The sequence below is a fragment of the Coccomyxa subellipsoidea genome (assembly GCF_000258705.1).
Source record: "Coccomyxa subellipsoidea C-169, whole genome shotgun sequence".
Taxonomy (NCBI): domain Eukaryota; kingdom Viridiplantae; phylum Chlorophyta; class Trebouxiophyceae; family Coccomyxaceae; genus Coccomyxa; species Coccomyxa subellipsoidea.
In genome coordinates, this window is record NW_005178024.1 from 817,216 (window position 1) to 835,271 (window position 18,056).

General features: G+C 53.3%; 5 protein-coding genes across 5 annotated transcripts; 3 read left to right on the forward strand and 2 right to left on the reverse strand.

Annotated features, from left to right (window-relative positions):
* Positions 1–1,903: 1,903 nt before the first annotated feature.
* Positions 1,904–4,067, reverse strand: COCSUDRAFT_67876 (eukaryotic initiation factor). The gene is made up of 6 exons (XM_005643880.1): positions 3,879–4,067; positions 3,608–3,693; positions 3,477–3,521; positions 3,231–3,361; positions 2,913–3,023; positions 1,904–2,633 (listed from the first exon to the last, which is right to left on the reverse strand). The coding sequence occupies exons 1-6, from the start codon at positions 3,983–3,985 to the stop codon at positions 2,376–2,378; spliced, it is 738 nt and encodes a 245-aa protein (XP_005643937.1). The 5' UTR covers positions 3,986–4,067; the 3' UTR covers positions 1,904–2,375.
* A 770-nt stretch (positions 4,068–4,837) lies between these two features.
* COCSUDRAFT_58682 (hypothetical protein) lies at positions 4,838–5,940 on the forward strand (the record flags this gene model as incomplete). The annotated part of the gene is made up of 3 exons (XM_005643881.1): positions 4,838–4,986; positions 5,250–5,338; positions 5,834–5,940. 3 exons carry the CDS (start codon positions 4,838–4,840, stop codon positions 5,938–5,940), a joined length of 345 nt encoding a protein of 114 aa, XP_005643938.1.
* A 409-nt stretch (positions 5,941–6,349) lies between these two features.
* COCSUDRAFT_54676 (hypothetical protein) lies at positions 6,350–7,254 on the forward strand. The gene is made up of 2 exons (XM_005643882.1): positions 6,350–6,482; positions 6,672–7,254. Exons 1-2 carry the CDS (start codon positions 6,408–6,410, stop codon positions 6,867–6,869), a joined length of 273 nt encoding a protein of 90 aa, XP_005643939.1. The 5' UTR covers positions 6,350–6,407; the 3' UTR covers positions 6,870–7,254.
* A 308-nt stretch (positions 7,255–7,562) lies between these two features.
* COCSUDRAFT_44731 (hypothetical protein) lies at positions 7,563–9,203 on the reverse strand (the record flags this gene model as incomplete). Its single annotated transcript, XM_005643883.1, has 6 exons — positions 7,563–7,694; positions 8,031–8,225; positions 8,446–8,514; positions 8,645–8,741; positions 8,867–8,984; positions 9,146–9,203. The coding sequence occupies 6 exons, from the start codon at positions 9,201–9,203 to the stop codon at positions 7,563–7,565; spliced, it is 669 nt and encodes a 222-aa protein (XP_005643940.1).
* Positions 9,204–9,749: 546 nt separating this feature from the next.
* Positions 9,750–17,697, forward strand: COCSUDRAFT_58685 (hypothetical protein; the record flags this gene model as incomplete). The annotated part of the gene is made up of 18 exons (XM_005643884.1): positions 9,750–9,809; positions 9,906–10,055; positions 10,223–10,384; positions 10,651–10,788; positions 11,134–11,327; positions 11,610–11,853; positions 12,150–12,353; positions 12,780–12,938; positions 13,298–13,531; positions 13,740–13,883; positions 14,175–14,435; positions 14,614–14,946; positions 15,202–15,330; positions 15,626–15,760; positions 16,088–16,306; positions 16,606–16,835; positions 17,137–17,290; positions 17,563–17,697. The coding sequence occupies 18 exons, from the start codon at positions 9,750–9,752 to the stop codon at positions 17,695–17,697; spliced, it is 3,285 nt and encodes a 1,094-aa protein (XP_005643941.1).
* Positions 17,698–18,056: the final 359 nt, after the last annotated feature.

The following is an 18,056-nucleotide window of genomic DNA, read 5'->3' on the forward strand; positions in this document are numbered from 1 at the left end:
TCTGTTGATTGCAATTCCTCTTCCACTGGCACGTGCCACTCTCAGCAGCTACCTTCGACTTCCACTTTGAGCTCGAGGGCTTTATAATGGCATGCAAATTCAAGTAGCAACATCTCAGTGTGCAGACTCACCTAGAATGAAAATAAGTTTTCCACGAACATATTTAAGCAGGTGCAGAGCATAGAAATGGCACCACGCGTGGATCTGCCCACTGACGTTTGGGCAGGTGTAGCTGCCAATTTAACGACCCAGGAGTTTTGCCAAGGCCTGCGGCACTTGCAGATCTCTTCTTGCAGTTCAGCCAAGGACCCTCAACCTTGCAAGTTTAATTTGTAAGCCAGCCGAGATGGTGAACCGGATTGCATGGGGCCTTCGCCACGGGAGAGATGCAAATGTGGTGGGGCTGATAGCCTTATTGACGGCCAAGGAAATGGTGAGGCACTTGTAGAACATCTTCTGTCACGCAAGCTCACGTTGTGTGGATTCCTTTGACATTCCCAACCCCCACATCAAGCAACCAAGACAGTGCAGTATCAGGAATAAGATCTGTTTGTGAAAACGGCATGGCGATCTAAATTGGACGCGATCTTTGTTTACCGTAGTCTGCTTGCACAGGTTGACGCTGAGCAGCTGATGGCTGCAATAAATGAGTGGCCCATGCGAAATGTGCGATGGCTGGCACTTGAGCTTATCACTGCATTCCACACTGTACCTTGGTCTTGGCCTCTTCTGGCGCAGATGACCAAGCTGGATAGTCTCATCATGCATTCGAGATCGATGCAAGCGCTGCCGCCGCTACCAAGTTTGAAGCACTTGGACATCACAGTGGATATGTTGTCGGCGACAGAGCTGGCCAGCATTGCCACACTGCACAACCTGGAGACGCTGAAACTTACAAATTTCACAGGTATGGAGACGCAAAAGATGCCAGATTTGTGTCTTGAAGCGAATTCTCGGCTGCAGGCTGTGTGCCTTGTCTACCTTTTCCCAATCAAGGTGTCCGTGCATCCTACCACCAAGCTGACTGTGCAGGGCCCTGCAACAGATGTGCTGCAAAATGCAGATGCGCTTCTGGAGTTTCTCATAGCAAACAAGTCGGGGCATGGCCTTCATCTGTCTGGCAATGCTGCGAACCAGAGGGTTTTTTTTTACCGGCTGCTTAGCACCAGAGGGAGCTGTTATTGCCTGACAGCCCTATCCTTGATTGATGTCTTGAGCAACAATCAGCAGGTGTGCCTCGGTAGCAGTGTTGCTCAGCTGCGCTTCTTGCATGTGGAGGTCGATGACGGCAATTTGGAGATAGACTTAGCACTACCCAACCTTCGTGCCCTGGTGTTGCGGGTGCATGGCAATCTAGAGCTCATAGTGGATAATTTGGAGGCCACAGGCGCCCGCCTAGAAACACTCTATATAGAGTATAGGAGTTCCGAGTACACAATGGTTGAAGTGGGAGCAACACTGAAGAGGGTGTGTCACCACGAGGTTCTGACACAACCTGACGTGTATTTCACATACGAAACTGGTGGATTCTTAGAGCCAGTCTATCCAGATTTTGACTTCCTGCTCTTCAACTTTGACCCATCTGCTTACCATTCACGGTACTTCTCATATTGCCATACAGCAAGTGGGGCATGTGAAGCATGCATACCTCCTCCTCCCACAATTGGTGAGAAAGGACAGAGAAAGTGCTGTCCGCGTGGCTATGTCTTGCCAGAATTTTAGAGTCGAACCATTGCGAAGTACGTGTGGCAAATTTCTTGGTGACCGCAATTATTGTAGCTGGAACCTCCAGCCTGCAAGTGGGTACACATGTGACTGATGATTTATTGAGTTGAATCCATATATGTATCATTATGTGCAACACGAGATACTTGGGCTCTTGTGCACATGTGTTGTAATTTCTGATGAAATTCCAAGTTTCATAGTAATACGGATGCATGCCACAATAGAATGCGAATGAATGCATCACACGTGCAGGTCGACCTATATAGCACATAAAGTCTGGAAGCATTGGCATCCACGTGTGTTGTAGGCTACAACCTGCATGCTGCCGCACCATGCACCGTGCGCTTGGTATTGGGGCATAGGGGACAGTAATGTCCAGTGTCCGCCCCTGTCAAAAGGCTACTGACAGCCACAGAGGTCTTGAAGGTTCCAGTTGTTGCACAAGTTGGTTCCAACCATGTTGTATGCACGCAGTACACACACAACTGGCAGCTGCACCGTCTGACAGCTTGATTTGCAGCAACGATGACCCCTCCGCACTCCTCCTGCTCATACTTCTCACAGCAGCAGCTCATCCCACAGGAAACAGACCCCTACACAGAGCTGTATAGTCTGCAGTCCTCGGCTGCAAGAGCCTCAGTAAGGCTGCCTCACGCCAGGGTGTCGATGAGGGACGCGCGCATCTCGTTGACAATGTTGGAGGGCTTGCTGTCCCGCAGCTTGAACACGCTCTCGATCACGCTCAGCTCTGTGGCTGTGGTGTCCCATCCGCAGAAGGCCGCCCAGTCATTGGCCACAAGGCCTGCCCCGACCACATCACTGCCGCGGTTCACCGTGCCGGCAACCAGCGGCACCTGCAAGAGCGATGACAGCTCGTCCAGATCCTCCACAGACACGTTGGGCGCCACCTGCAGGACAGAAGACCACCGTGTGAGTTTTGTGACCACTGAATTTTGTGACCTGGAAGTACTGATGTGTTGCTGCTTTGCTGTGTGCCCAAGTACAACTGCAGCAGAAGGCAGCTGCTTTCAGTTCAGCCACAGAAGAGAAAAGAGGCTTGAGATGTTGATGTTCAGAGGTTTTCAAAGGTCCAGGGCTGGCAAGATTGGTGCAGTCCTCCTGTGACAGGAAAACGTGAATGTAGCAGGTTAATATATGGGCATGGCATGGCATTATAGGGAGCGTACCAGGCCGCCCTGGTTTGTGAACGTGCAGTAGCTGCCCACGAGTGTGTTGCCTGCTATGCTCTGCCGGAACACCTCCACTCCCAGCACATCAGCCACCAACTCCTCTGTCTCCTGTGGCAAAACTTAAACTTCTGAATGCTTGACCTTTATATCTGCACGTTCCTATCAACAGCCGTAGTGATCTGGACTTTGGGCCCCCCATGAATTCCATATCCCTGTTGACAGTCTTCTCAACCACCTGATCTATAGTGATGGCGAAGAGCAGCATGGGCAAAGGCACAGAATATAGACAAGTGAGGGTGTAGACCAATGCCGGACCTTGTCGATGTCAGGGTGGACGAGTGCAACATAGTCGTTGCAGGATATGCAGTTGCCCAGAGAGTTGAGCCGCTCATCTATCCTCTGCACCACCACCTCGTCCGGAAGACTGTTCCTCACGTGCATGAGCTCTGCGCAGCACAGTCACATGCTCAAGATTAACCCCACACTGCAACTACCTCGTATCACGTGCTAGGCGGCTGCCTGATGCTGAACCTGTGAAGAAATCTTCGAGAGGATTGGCACCTTGATCTGTGGTGGTGTTGGGTAAGAGCAGCCCATTTTTGTTCCCTGCATAGCCAGCAGCAGCATGTGAGACACTTGCATCCTTTGTTTCTGCTACAGCAAAAGACATCGTATCGGAAGTACATCCTTACCTACTGTGATTCTTCCAACAAGCCTCGTTCCGGCTATTGACGTCTTCACCACAGGGATGTGCTCTGAAAGCTCTGTTTCGAAGACACTGCAGGGCACAGAAGTTGCTGTGTTGATGTCAGGGGAACAGCAGGCTGTCTAACAGCAGATACATCGGTCACTTAACTGTTCCAAGTACGTGAAATGCGTTGTCTCCAGAGTACATTATTACTCCCAATATGAAGCAACCTTGTTTACTAGGTTGTTGCCCCACTCGAGCACAGGCGATCGCACCTGTAGAAATTTTCGCTACCTCCCAATGCAACAAGTGCATATGCAGATGTGAGTTTTGCAAACACTCCAACCTCGTTGTTGTTCTCAAACTGCAAGCGGGTTGCCATCAGAACAAGCACTCAGGACAAGAAGGCAGCCAATGTATCCAGTCGATTCGCACAAGTCTTCAACAAGTAAGAAGAAAGATACACTTGCTGACGTTTATGGAAGCAGCCCTGCTGGTGTTTTGACTCCCAACTTCGGAGCGGGGGCTTCCTGCTGCTTCCACGAAGCCGCCTGAATATCGACCACCTCTTTTGGCAACTCGAGTCCCGGTTGTCGGAACCCTCCTTTAGCGCAGGAAGGGAGGCGAGGTCTCCCCAAAGAAACTCTAGCACGACGATCAGAGACGCTGTGGAAGAAATATTTTTCTGTTCTGCCCATTCACAGAGCATTGCTCAATCAAAGAACGTCGCAACGAAAGATTCAGAGCGAGGCATCTGCCGGGGGAAATAGCAAGCATATAGGCAAAAGGTGACTCGGCCCTCTGACTGCTGCACGTAGTCTCAAATAAGTTCTCCCAGATCTGCGCGTTTGGTGGAGCTGACTGTGACGACGGGCAGAAGTCTAAGTAGCCAAATTTTATAGATCTAGATGGCCCTTCTTTGCTACATTAATTTGTGTGAAGGAGTAGAAGGCCAGCTGTTTACAGAGAGCTTAAAATGTTTATTAAAATTCGGTAGACTGGACAATTTTGGTCAAGAAGGCCCTGCTTTGACCAAACCACACCCTTTACAGGAAAGCAGCAGTGCTGCTCAGTCTGCTGAAATACTGTGACTTTTGCGGAGCAATTGACAATCGCCAACATTGGTACAAGATCAAGTATTTATCCTTCTCAACTTTTGTGGATTCAGGCAAGCATGCTGCTCAGTTTTAATCAAGCCATGTTATGGTAGCTCCAGGAGGTTTCTTGCGCCATCATGCGTGCCTGGACCACACTCCTTCTGTTGGGTCTCGCTTGCCACGCTCACGGCGCGCGCGAGCTGAAGTGGGGATGGTCATCGGCTGGCAGCCTGGGCCAGCTGAGCACCACCACAGGCGCCAACTCAAACAGCGGGCTGCTCAGCACGTGCGCCACATGCATGAATCTCCATTTCTCACAGAACATTGATACAACCGTCATGCTAGACATGATTAGAAGAAAAAGACACCCCCATTACTGAGAGTCCTGAACAAAGAGGATTTGCTGCTGCTAATTTACGCAGGCATTTTGCTGCAATGAGGCAGGGATTTATGTCCGCCGTTCACTGAGGATACTCCCTCCGCCATGCTGCTGCCATTTGAGGAAGTCAGAATTTATTTCTTTATGACCTGAGTTGGGTGATGCTGCAGGGTGATCCCTGGTGCAGCAAACGATGCAGGCATGCTGCAGGGCGGTACACAGGCAGACGGCAGCGTGAGTAACATGGCCGGCGTGTCAGGTGTGCCTACTTGTCAATATCAATCAACATCGTGTACATCACCCAAGTTCATGCATTGCTGTAGGGCGAGCTCACGCGAAACAGCTGTGAGTGGCATCAAAGGCAATCAATGTATTATTGATGCACTCTGCTAGACTTTCGAGGCAGCCCTTCCTCCCTTCAATGACGCTCGCTCTGTCGTCATGTTTGCACTCTCTTTGGGCTTGATCGACAACTATCAGGAGCTTAACAAAGAATCAGCACACTTCTCATGGATCCAACTTGATGTGGCTCTGTTAACTCTGCTGCTGCTTAAAGTGACCCCTGCTGGCGGGGGGCGGTATGAAACCGCCCCCCGAGCGACATGCCCACGGTTGGTTGGGTCTTGCTTGGATCTGGCGAGGCCAACAAGGGGTATGATCTGTGGTAGCCTTAATCTGCAGCTTGTCACTGGCAGGAAAGACTCGTAATAATTATGTTCTTAGTGATAGTAGTATTAAATAAATTCTGCTGCAGGCGCCACAGTAGCAGAGCCTCCGCTGCCCCCTGGTGTTGCGCGGCCCCCAGCCATCCCAGGAACGCCTGCGTACGCGCGTCAGCAGGCAAGCAAACCCCCTTCTTAGAGCCCTCCTTTGCTTGCCCTAAACCTTGTGCAGCATGGCTCCTGTTCCCAATTCTCAAATCCAGGCCCCTGCCTTCTGACCCCCACAGCCGCACCTACAACGGCCTACCAGTTATATTAAGCCAGCTGTTGTTTATGATGGGGCAGCGCAAGTGAGGCTGGGAGCCAAACAACAGAATCCCTGCGCACTGGACGATGACAGTCTTCCAGTCTCATGCAATACACCAGTGAACTCTGCATCAGCGGCACGGGGAATCTGTATCTCACAGTCCAGTCAGGTCAGGGCTTCATCCGCAAGCGTTTCAGTTCCAAAATACATCATCCTGTTCTCCCCATCACCAACCAGATTGGGTTGCCTAAATTCTTCACATGATGCTCACGCAGGCACGGGAGCGCGCGGCGGCGGCCGCGCTGGCGCCGGCACCGGCACAGGCCCCGAGCGTGGCAGTGGAAGCGGCAGGGGGGCCAATGTACGAGGTGTATGTGGGCGCCGAGCAGGCTCCTGCAGGCGCGCCAGTCGTCACTGTTGGCTCTGCCGGCCAGGTAGAACACTCGCAGAAAACCAGCTTTCTCCGAGATGGCTTTTCTTCCCTTGCCATAAGTTATCCCTGCCTCAGGAGTTGAACCCCATGCTTTAGAAGCCCTGTGCAGTGGTCTTGCTCATACACAGAGCCCGGTTTGGTAGGCGAAAGGGACAAATGCGTGCTTTAATACGGTCTGTCCTTTGCGCAGGGCACCGCAGATGCGGCAGCAACGCGTGTGGCGCAAAACGGGGGCCGTGCCGGAGCCGTCAGCAACAGGGCGGGTGTGAGGACGGAGGGCGCTGAATCATCCGCCCCCGCCCCGGCCCCGGCCTCGCGGAATGCTGGCGGCCTGCCCGGCCTCGCCGACCCCTTTCCGACCAACGGCCTGATCTGGACTGCGGGGTGAATGATGTATTGTGGCGGACATGCAGTGTACACAAAAGGAGACACCAAAAAGAGACTGCATGTTGAAAGTCACTCCAGCCCGCTAGGCATATAGAAGCTAGCTTTCCTGTTCTGCCAAGGTGACGCTGTGGTTCATCAACTTGACTGTACAGCTGCAGCTCCATTGCTGGGAAGGAAGTGTACAGCTGTTGGCAATTGGTTTTGGGAAGACTTTGTCATATGAGCTTCAGCCATTTAGGGCGGCTGAATACATCCGGCAGGTGCAATGTGTTGTGTGTTTTCCACAAGCCCTTTGATGGATTTAATTGATACTGCCCAATTGAGAAACAGCAAAATCTGACTATTGTTAAAGTAAGTACAGCATTTCACTGAAATTACGCAATGGCATCTGAACAATACTATAAACATGGTAGATTGCATTCAAGATTTTTCAGATCATATCTGCTTTCCCGTGAGCGTTTTGATATTAGACCTGTCCACGGAAAGACAAATACACAGCGTCATACACCTAGGGGGTATGCACCTCGGCCTACCCACCTCGGATGGCGCCAGTCAGTCAAGTCGTCATCATTTATTGCTTCATTCATTCATTAGTCAGTTCAATCATCCTGATAGCACAACAAGCAGCAGTGAACCAGAAGCGCGGCATCTATGTAAGTGATCGCAGCTGCTCAGCGGGTTCTATACAACTTGATCAGGGGCGGGGAACAATCACGCAATCATCTTCCCAGTCGTCATAGATGGAGGCTGGTGCGCTCTTCTGAGGCCCTTCGGTCGCAGAGACTGTCCTCTGCCGCTTCGAGGTGGCATTCGCCTGGCTTACCTCCTGCACACAGCCAGAACCTTCATCCAACCAGCAGGCAGCTTGCGCAAAAGAGGACAAGCATGCAGACCGGTTTTTCATTTTGTTGGTGGACAGTATGCCCCCGCAGGAGCAGACACAGATCCTGATTTCTCTGCAACAACATAAGTCAGCAGAAGCAGTAAGGGCTTGTGACTGCTCCGGCACAAACAGAAGCCACCCACAACATACAACGGCTTACCCCAGGCAGATTTACACCGCCCAACAATTCAGATAGGTGAAGGGCCAGCAAGAGGCTTGTATGGTAATGAGGGCTCGCGATTGCAAAACAAATGTCTTGATTTGCGGTGAGCGGCTTACCGTGGGCTGGCTGACTGAGCCGGACACAGTATCTCGCTTGCTGCCGGTGGACAGCCCTGGGATGGCGCTGCTGCTGGGGTTGTCCTGCCTGGACCCCCCGTCGAGCTCAGCATCCAGGCTGTCGTCTCTGAGCGGCGTCCCCAGCCGCGCCACCGGCAGCGCCTCCTCCTCTGATGCTGCGTACTCGTTCACCACCTGGAGGCACCCCAGAAACTTTTCTCAGGCACTAAGTAAGACGAATCAGCCTCGTGACGAGTAAACAACAGCAGGTCTTCAGATGCCCATCGATGAGTTGTAATGTAGTGGCGGCCTGGTGTCATGGTGTTACAAGGGGCAGAAAAGTCGCAGGTGACATGACCACTGCAGCTACTCTTGGCTGCATGCAGGTGTGGTGTGTTCTCCAGATGCTGCGCACCTCGATTTTGATCTCGTCCCCCTCCGGCTTGGGGTCCCAGAAGTGCAGCTGTCTCCTCCACTTCCTTACCTGCAATAAGATACATACGTGAGCCTTCCCTTGACTTTGCATAGCCCGAAGTGCCCTGGCCGAGACGAATTTCATGGGTGCTGTGAACGGACACAAGTGGACATGAGGAGACACATGTTTGATGACGCACCTGGCCGTCAAAAGCCCGCTTGCTGCACATCTGATGTATGTCCGGAGTGACGGGATGCGTGTTCTCCTCACCCTTCTTTGCTCGCTTTCGCTTGTCCCTGATTGGGCACACGCATGTTAGATCACCCAGATGAGTCTGAAAGGCAAAAGTGACAGTCTTGGCAATGTATAGATTGAAATTGTGTGACCTTACACCAGCAAAGCAGCCATCAAAGTGACATACTTGGGAACAGCTTTGGTGTAGCTGGCATATCCCAGGGTGTTCTTCCCATACGTAATCTGCCTCAAGCGCTGCTCCAATCGGTGGGGATCTGTCTCCCTCGTGGCATTCTGTGCGGTGTCTGTAACAAACAGGACGATGTTCAGAACTTCAGTGAAGAGTTGGCAGGATTCTGGCAGGGCACCGTGCTCATGGCATTGTATCAGGATGAATTCAGATTGCACATCGATGCACATGTTCAGGTCCACTCAATCAGCATCTGCACCCTCTCTATCAACGCACTTTCTTGGTCGACCACAAATTTCTCTGTTGTGTCGTTTTGGAGCATCGTGGAAGCCATAGCTGCTGCAACCTCTCTCGAGTCCTTCAGAATTAGTGCAGCAGTGACAGAAGTGCACGATTCTGAAAAAAAAGGCAGGGAGCTGTGCAGAATGTTGCCAAATTTCAAAAATTTTGGTCGTCTCTTCCGGAGAGGGTCGATGCAATATCTTCACCAAGTCAACTCGGATAAAAATAGGGTCCGACAGCTGCAACGATGCAAGCACAAGACCCTCCTGATAAGGCAACAATGAGGGCCTTCTTGTGCACAAATAATCCTCATTTGTCATGGACAAGAGAATAGCGCACCAAGAGTGTTGTTTAGTCCTTCACCTTACAGTTCACAGTTGCACCATCCAAACCTGCAACCTGCAACTCTGATTGTTATCTTGAGATCTAATAACATTCATTATTTGTCAGCAAAGTCAAGGCCATTTGTATTGAAGGTTCAGTATGAGGTCTTAGAGCTCGAGGGAAAGCAATACTTTGACTGCCAGTCTCCTGCAGTGCTGCATACTGGACCTCAATACCTGCTTTACCTATGCCAGCCCCACATTATCTCTCGTCGATGGCAAGACACGAGGACTTAGAACGAGAACTGCAGAGTAGCTACCACCGGCATGCAAAGGTGTGGCAAAGATCAGCCTCAACAGAACCAATCCCAGCATCACCTACAATGCTATGCTGCTCAATGGCAAGGAACAACATTTTCTCATGTGTGCAGGAGCTGAAGGCGGGCCTCAGCGCAGCTGCGGGCCTTGAGAACGATGTCCTTTTGGCAGCCCTGAAGCGCAGCCCAGCCACTGCTCCGCTGGCTGCAGCTCGCGCACAGGAGCTTCTAGCTGACCTGCTCCCCGCACACTATGGACACCAGGTAGCCAGAGCTGCCTGAAGACTTTCTGACTGCCATGCAGAACCAACCAGTACTCAGCAGCACGATCAGCAGAAGGGAGAATGTCCATGATTACATCTGTACTTCTCATTCGTGTCATGACTTGTCGAAGATCCCTATGACCAGGCCGCCTGTGCATTGTGAATCAGGGGTCGAGGCATTATAGTGGGAGGGATGCTGGCGAGACTGCAGCTACTCATGAGGAAATAAGCTTGGTCAGGCAGCAGCTGCGCCAGGCTCAGCAGGCAGCCAGGACTGCCCTGGACAGGCTGGAGGCAGAGTCCCTGCAGCGGCAGCGCGCTGAGGCAAAGGTACCTGCTCCTAAGCAGCCTCACACTTGCTTTCTGCACATCCATGCATGCATATTTGCTTGGAGGCATCCTGCTCATGTGTTCCAGCACAGCATGTCATATGAGCACCAAACAATGCTCCTCCTTGTGGGGGAAGCCTTCATACTCTCCCTTACTTATGTCCTCTTGCACACTGCAGTTGGTGATAATTGTATTGGGACTCAAGGGGATGCATGCGCCGCTGATGACAAATTCTGGCATGCATCGAAGCTGCTGTCTGCGTGCAGTTGTCAGCGGTGCAGCAGAGGGCGGACCAGGCAGCCAGAGAACTCCAGGAGGCGCACATAGCCCGGCTGGCCGCTGACAACAGGGCAGCAGACTGCCAGATGCGCCAGAACACTGCCAGCACATCCACCGCTCAGCAGGTGAGCAATTTTGTTGTTGCTCCTACTGAACAACCCAGACAATATCGTTCTGGTGACAGAGAACACTCGCACATCAGCTAACCACCTATGTGACTCACAACATCGTCTGAGAATGCCAGCAACAAGTGCACGAAGTATCAGGCGTATTCTGCAGCATTGCATTTGGATGAACAAGGTGCATGGGAACGTGGTCCAGAGGTTGTGGCTTTGCTGGACTAATTAAGGCTGACTGCATTGGAAGGGGTGGTCAGTATGGAAGGGACTTGTGAACCCCTGCACATTACATGAAGAAGTATGGCTTTCATCAGCAAAGTGAAAAGAGCGACAAACGATGTGCAAGTGCAGATTGCCAAGCTGGAGCAGGCGAGGCAAGGGAGCCAGGCGCAGGCGGAGGAAGCTTCCGGGAAGCTGCGCTCGCTGGAGAGCGCGCATCAGCAGCACCTGTCCGACTGCTCCGCCCGCCAGGCTGCCACCGCCGAGAGGGAGGCCGCCCTGGAACAGCAGTGCAGACAAGCGCGCAACGACGCCGCTATCGCCCGGTGCAGATGACTCAGTCTCTTGAATTTGTTCAGATGATCGCCACACTTTCTCATCTGCAAAGGGTTCAGGAATGGTCAGCAGTGTTGATATGTGGTTTCCTTCAGCCTCCAACCTGGGCCTTGAAGGGATGATAAGGTCTCCTTGAAGGACGCAAACAGATATACCTACAAAAAGATAGCCCAGCTTCTTCTGTACTGCTTTTGCAAATAATCCAAGTGAACCCGGGGTAACGCTTGAATTGATTACTGTAGTGACGATTACTAATCTGAAGGCATTTGCAGGTCTGAGGCGGACACTCACAGGAAGGCGGCCGCGGCGGCGCATGCGCGGAGTCAGGGGCTGGAAGAAAACTTGTCAGGGGTGAAAGCGCGTCAGGACGCGGCGGCAGGGCACACGCGCGAGCTGGAGCGCCAGCTGGCGCAGGCCGAGGGTGAGCGGAGGGAGGCGCGCGAAAAGTATGTGTCCGTCATGCGGCGGCTCGAGGGGCTGCAGGGGCACGAGGAAGCAGCCCGGCTCGGCGTTCAGGTGGCTTGCCCAAATCTTAGAACACTCGGCCCAGTTGATGAGCACATATTAGCTCATGGGCCAAAAGTAGTCCCGCCGCCCAAAGTAAGTTTAAAAGTTTTTCCCAAGAAGACCAGAACTTACAGGTGTAGCAAGGTGGAAAAATCCTGAAGACATCAGGTACACACTTAAACAAGGCGTTTCTGCAAGAGCCGCAGGGTGTTGCACAGCGGCACCGCGTTCTCAGGTGTTGGACTTCAGAGTATCTGAGGCTTCTCCCTTTCGATCCCACCTCAACAAGGTAGTGAGTTACGCAGGAGGCGGTGCGAGATCTGGAGGCGGTGTCGCGTCAGCGCGATGAGCTAGCGTCCCGCCTGGCGGAGGCCAAGGCGGCTGGCTGCCGTGCCGGCCGGTGCGCGCAGGCCGCGCGCGAAGAGGTCGAGCGGCTGCGGCGCGAAGCGTGCGAGCACAACACCGCGCTGTGCAATTTTCGCAGCACCATCGCCGGCCTCGAAGCCCAGGTGCGCCTGCCACTGACCGCAGCACCTGCACAGCATGCCGCGCTGATTCAATGCACTTCAAGATACCGTAAACGCATTTCCGACTCTTGTCAACCAAAGCAGCCGGGTACCCCGTATGCCTTCGGCTTTGTGGCACGCTGTGACATGACACACTCCACATGCGCGACTTAATCTTATGAATACAGTCGATCTGATGAAAGAAAGAAAGGCCTCAATTATTGGACAGGATCACCAGTGTCCTGCCATGCATGTAGTCTTTCAATCATCGCTGCTATGCATGCTATTACAGGGCGCTCCACCCTAAGGTGATCTGGCCACTGAGCAGAAGAGGTATACTAGTTGCTAGAAGTCTCTGATAATTGCAATCATGGGCGCAAAATAATGAAGCCGAAAAACATAGAGAATAGAAATCGTCTTTGACGGCAGGTGGCGGAGGGCAAGAGGCGGGCGGAGTTGTTGACAGAGGAGCTGGCGAAGCGCAAGGGCGGCCGGGAGGAGATGCGCGCGGCGCTCGAGAGCGAGGCGGAGGCGGGTCTCAAGCTGCAGCTGCAGCAGAAGGACTTTGAGTGGCGCCAGAAATATCAGGTGCAGATCCTTGGGGGATTTAAATCGTGCAGAAAGCTTTGTATTTCCCGCGTCTTCATGGCTGCCTTGTCTTGTGGACCATTGGTAGGTGGTTGGAAAATTTCTGCTGTTTTTGGACAGACTAAGCACCAGACAACAGCAAATTGCATTGCCTTGTGGAAGACGTTGGGAGAGTTTTGATACCTAAGGTCCAGCAAGAGCTTGCAAGCCCGGTGATCAGCCCACTTACGTGCCATTCCGTTGCTATAAGGTGAGACCAAACATTCAAGCGCAAGGGCGCAAATGTGCTGTCTGCACTGCAAGGCAGGCATGCATCAAAATTTGACTTTGAATTTGAATATGGGTCATGTGATTCCCAGGAGCTGGAGCTTCGGGTGCGTCACCTGTCCAGCAACGACGTGGTGGCCAACCCCAGCGATTACATAACCAAGGCAGAGCATGCGCGCATACTCGACTCGCGCCTGGCTTCCAAGGACTACGACGCTGCCGGGGAGATGTCGCGGCGCGTAGCTGCCATGGAGCGGGAAGCTGCGCTGCGGCTGGCCGCCCGGGAGGCCGAGCTGCAGACCGCAGCTGCCGCGCAGCTGCGCAAGGTGCCCGCCCAAACTTGCCCGGCTTCATTCTGACTTGTTGAGATTCCTAAAGGCCATCCTCGCAAGTAGAGCGGCTCATACCAGTTGCGCATCCATCCTTGTAGTAGCGAACATGCAGGGTTTTCAAAACAGCTCAGAAATGGGAAAAGGGACAGGATGCGATGCAGTGTAGAGGCACATAGTAACATGGGGCAGGGTGGTGTTGCAGGTGCAGGATGACCATGAGGTTGAGACAAAACGCAAGACAGTTGAATTAGAGAGGGCATCATCCGAGCTGCACCGATGCCAGAGAGAGGCTGCTGACGCCCAGTCAGAAGCGGAGGCCGCCCGCAAGAGCCTGCAGCGGCTCAAGGTATGCCTGACTGTGCGATCATGCATTTACACAGAGCCTGCAAAAAAATCATACCAGCTGCTTGACCTCCAGAAACCATGAGAAAACGACATTGTACCGATTCCATGGTCTCTGGAACCCATGGGATAACAAGATGCCAGCAGCTACTAGGGACTTTATAATCAGAAAAAAGAAATTTACCAAAGACATGACCTGTGGGATCCATCGGAAAAAGAGACTTTTACATAGTTTTTTAGCCCTGAAAATCCATAATGCAGATGCTGAGCTAGTGTGCGCCTCATTGGGTTACAGGAGGACCATGTGAGGAGCCAGGAGGCGAGGGAGGAAGCCACGGAACATCTGGAAGAAGTCACGCGGCAGCTGCACCACCTCCAGCACCAGTTGAGCGCATCGGAGGCTCAGGGGGTGATGAGGGAACGCACCCACCTGCAGGAAGAGACCGCGCAGCTCAGACGCGAGCTGGCCGACGCACGATCGGACGCCGTTGACGCCGCCGCGGCGGCCACCGCCGAGCTGCGCGCCGCCAAGAAAAAGCACGAACTTGCGCAGCAGGTTGGCCCCTGAGCACATTGCATGCTACCCACTGGCTGGCTTGCATGGTACCTGCCAAAATGGAGTGCCTTCTCGGGACAATAGAGAGCAGGCACAAGGTTTAAGCATACATATGGAAGCATACCGAGCTTGCTTGATGCACAAGAATATTGAAAAGACATTGCCGTGTGTGAATCAGGCGATGGAGGACACTGTAGAACAGGCAGAGCATGCAAAGGAGGCGGCACAGCAGCGAGCGCGGGATGCCGCGCTGGCCGCCAAGTCTACCGAGGCCGACGCAGCAGAGGCAGCCTCTAAGCTCAGGGAAGCGCATGCAGCCGTGGATCGCGCCGCAGCCGATGCCTTGCAGCTGAACGAGCGGCTTGGAGAATATAAGAGTGAGAACGGAAGGATCAAAGAGCAGATGCGCGAGCAGGCGTCCGCGGCGGAGGCGGCCGTACGCGCGGCCCGGACCGAGAAGGAGCGGCTGCTCGCGCTGCACAAGCGGCGCGTCTCGCGCGTCGCTTCACAGGTGCGCATTCACCCACACTCATTTTCTCAGACCCTTTTCAAGGCATGGGTTCCTGCTGAACAGTTTTTCGGCACTGGAGCACCCAGCAGCAGGATGTCAATATTCTTGAACTGTCACCGGACAGAGGAGCCTGCAAACAATACCTGTCCTCTGATGGGAGCGGGTGCGGACTAGAAATCGACACTTCCCCATCTCAGCTTCATGGTGATGCCTCAAAGAACTGCATTTTCCAATCCCAAACGGGGGTGTGCGCAGGTGTCAAAGCAGGTGCTGCAGCTGCGCGCGCAGCAGGCGCTGCTGCGGACGGCGTTTGAGGGCGAGCTGCAACGCGCAGCCGCGGAGTGCGCCAACGGCGTCGAGGCTATGCAGGCGCGCTGGCGCCAGGTAAACTCCAATTCTTCCCATCCTTTTCCTTCGCGAACCCTTCTGCAGGGGTTCTGCAGCGCGATCTGCATTTTCCCTTCTCAACAGAGCCAAGATTGGCTCGAAGCTTGTATTGGAATGTAAATTCACTTCCGTGAACATTCGTTGCACACTTTCTCTGTTTAGGAGATCCCTGGCTGTGACTAAGATGCGCAATGCCCTGAGGTTGGGCTCATTGGTGTACGCTCAAATCAAGCTTATGCCTGAGATGTAATCGATGTAATATCTAATGGAATAGATGGAATCGATTGCGCAGGTGTTGCTGGCGCTGCGGTCGGACGCTGTGGCGGCTGGGCAGGCGCACAAGGACATGCTGGCAGCCGCCAGGCGCGACGACGCAGAGCGCCACCGGGACGCACTCGCCGAAGCGCGCGCGGCCGCCGCGCAGCACGTGCGCAGCGTTCCCTCCCTCTCTTACTAATCCCCCATGCATTTAATTTCCTGCACCGGGACTTTAAATGTGTGTTCTTGAGGACGTACCACTTCCTACATCTGCTGATCAAGGACTCATGATCGGCAACCTTCACATGAAAGACCACACGTGTCAAGCTCCTTGCACATTGCCAAATCACGTGACATTCTCCTGAGTGGCTATTCAGGTCAACGCAGACTTGGCCGCGATCACTGAATCTTGCGCCAAGCCACTTCGCTGTTTGGCCGCATTCATCCTTCCACACGGGGTCGCCTAACTGGTGCCCTTCCTGGCATTGATGTGCAGGAGGAAGCTGTGTTGGCGGAGGCGCAGGGCGAGACGAGGGCAGCGCTGGACTCGCTGGCAGCTGCGCAGGCAGATGCCCGGCAGCTGCAGCAGCAGCTGGGCCTGCTGGTTGGCGGCCTCGGGCCAATCATAGCCCTGGACAACAGCCTGCAGCATGCGCTCACCACCTGCGAAAGCACCGACTCCTTCAACTCCTACCTCCAGCAGCTGCTGCAGCAGGTTCACATCCCTGTGCTATGCTGCATTACCTCCTTTCCCTTCTTATTCCTGTTTTGCATATGTCATCCCAGTCATCTAGGTAGGGAACATCAGCCATTCCTTCCCCCAGCCATTTCTTTTGTCAGGGCTGCTACCCTCAAAGGTCATTGATAGCCACAATGCACCCGGAAGGCATTCCTTGTTAGCCCTTATGCTCTAACCATATTTTGGCCATGTTTATATTTAAATGGCCTCTATATTTCAAATTATGGAAGCTTTTATTAATGTCTGAAGGTTCAATTGCTAATTTCACTCTACAGGTGAGGGCGTGGGCGGAGGATCAGGCTGTGCAGAGGGTGCTGGCACCGATAGAGAGGGCGCTGCCGCCAGTGCAGCAGCCGCGGAGGAGCAGCATGCGCGCCAGCTTCATGGCAGCTTCCCCGGACGTCCTTGGCCTCGACAAGGGGCTCGACAGACGCGTCGCCAAGGCCGTGGCTGCCTGCGGCGCATGCGCCGCTCGCATCAAAGACCTGGAGGCCGCCGTCAAACAGTGAGCTGCCCCTTCCTCTTCCCCCTGCTCTGTGGATGAAGAGAAAACGAGGGTGTACGTGAATCCAACTCATGCTTGGACGCCGGCTCACACACTGACGACGAGCACGCAGGCTGCCTTGAAATCACAAGCGTTGCAGCCAGCAGCTCAGAATCCTCGTGCAAGCTCCCCAGACCTCTGCATGTGATTGTGCAGGTGTCATTGCTTGACAACACGGTCATGGTACGACGGAAGTGTTATCCTTGGATGAGTGCATGGAAATTGGGGGTTTTGATATGCGTGTTCTGCGCCCTTGGTGCAGGGGTGAGGAGGGCTTGGAGCAGGCGCGGCTGGAAGGCGGCGAGAAGGCGGTGGAGCTGAGGGAAGCTGCCGTGAAGCCGCTGCGCGCTGAGGTGGCACGCATGCGCGCGGCCCTGGCCGACCTGCAATTAGCATACACCTCCGACATTGCGCAGGTCAGCACTCCATTACTTTCTCTTGTCATGATGCACAGATTTGTATTATCCAGCAGCTAATAGGACAGGTGATGAAGGACAATCTGCTGAAAGCGCTCTTTTGTTAAACTTATTAATCGAACTCCTAATATCAACCTTCATGTCTTCAAGCCAGCATTGCGTGCTACAGATTGTTGTTGCACTCTAGTGGTTTCTCGGGAGAGCTGAAGCTCTGCCTTTTAATGCGACACTTCTTCTCAAAGCAAGGTTGAAGCGTTCTGGTGTGATCGCAGATAAAGGAGGCTGCTGAGGGCCACGTCTCCAGCATGCGCAGAGAGGCCCAGGACAGCATCACCCAGCTCCAGTCAGCAGCCGCCAACCTGCAGGCACGCCCTTTATTCCCCTGTCCCAGCAATTCAACTCTGTGATGATCCTCTATCACGGATGCCAGATTGTGAAATCATGCAGGCCGCCTGCTTCACAATGTGACCAGATCATTACATACTTATCCTGACAGACCACCATCCCCAAGCCTGCTTCCACACTCATCTCCTACAATCAGACCCTCGCATCATAATGACAATGTCCAAAAAATGTTATGTGAAGGTGGGCAGTGGAAGACTGCCCATAAGACCAATGAGCCTCGGGCGCCTACTAATAGGTCTCTGAATGTAATAATGATAATCCAAAATTTTGTCAAGTAGGTAAGGTTTCAAGAACAAAAGGCATTGAGAGGGAAACATACAGAGTTCACGCCCCACGAAAGAGAGCCACTCATGCACCACAA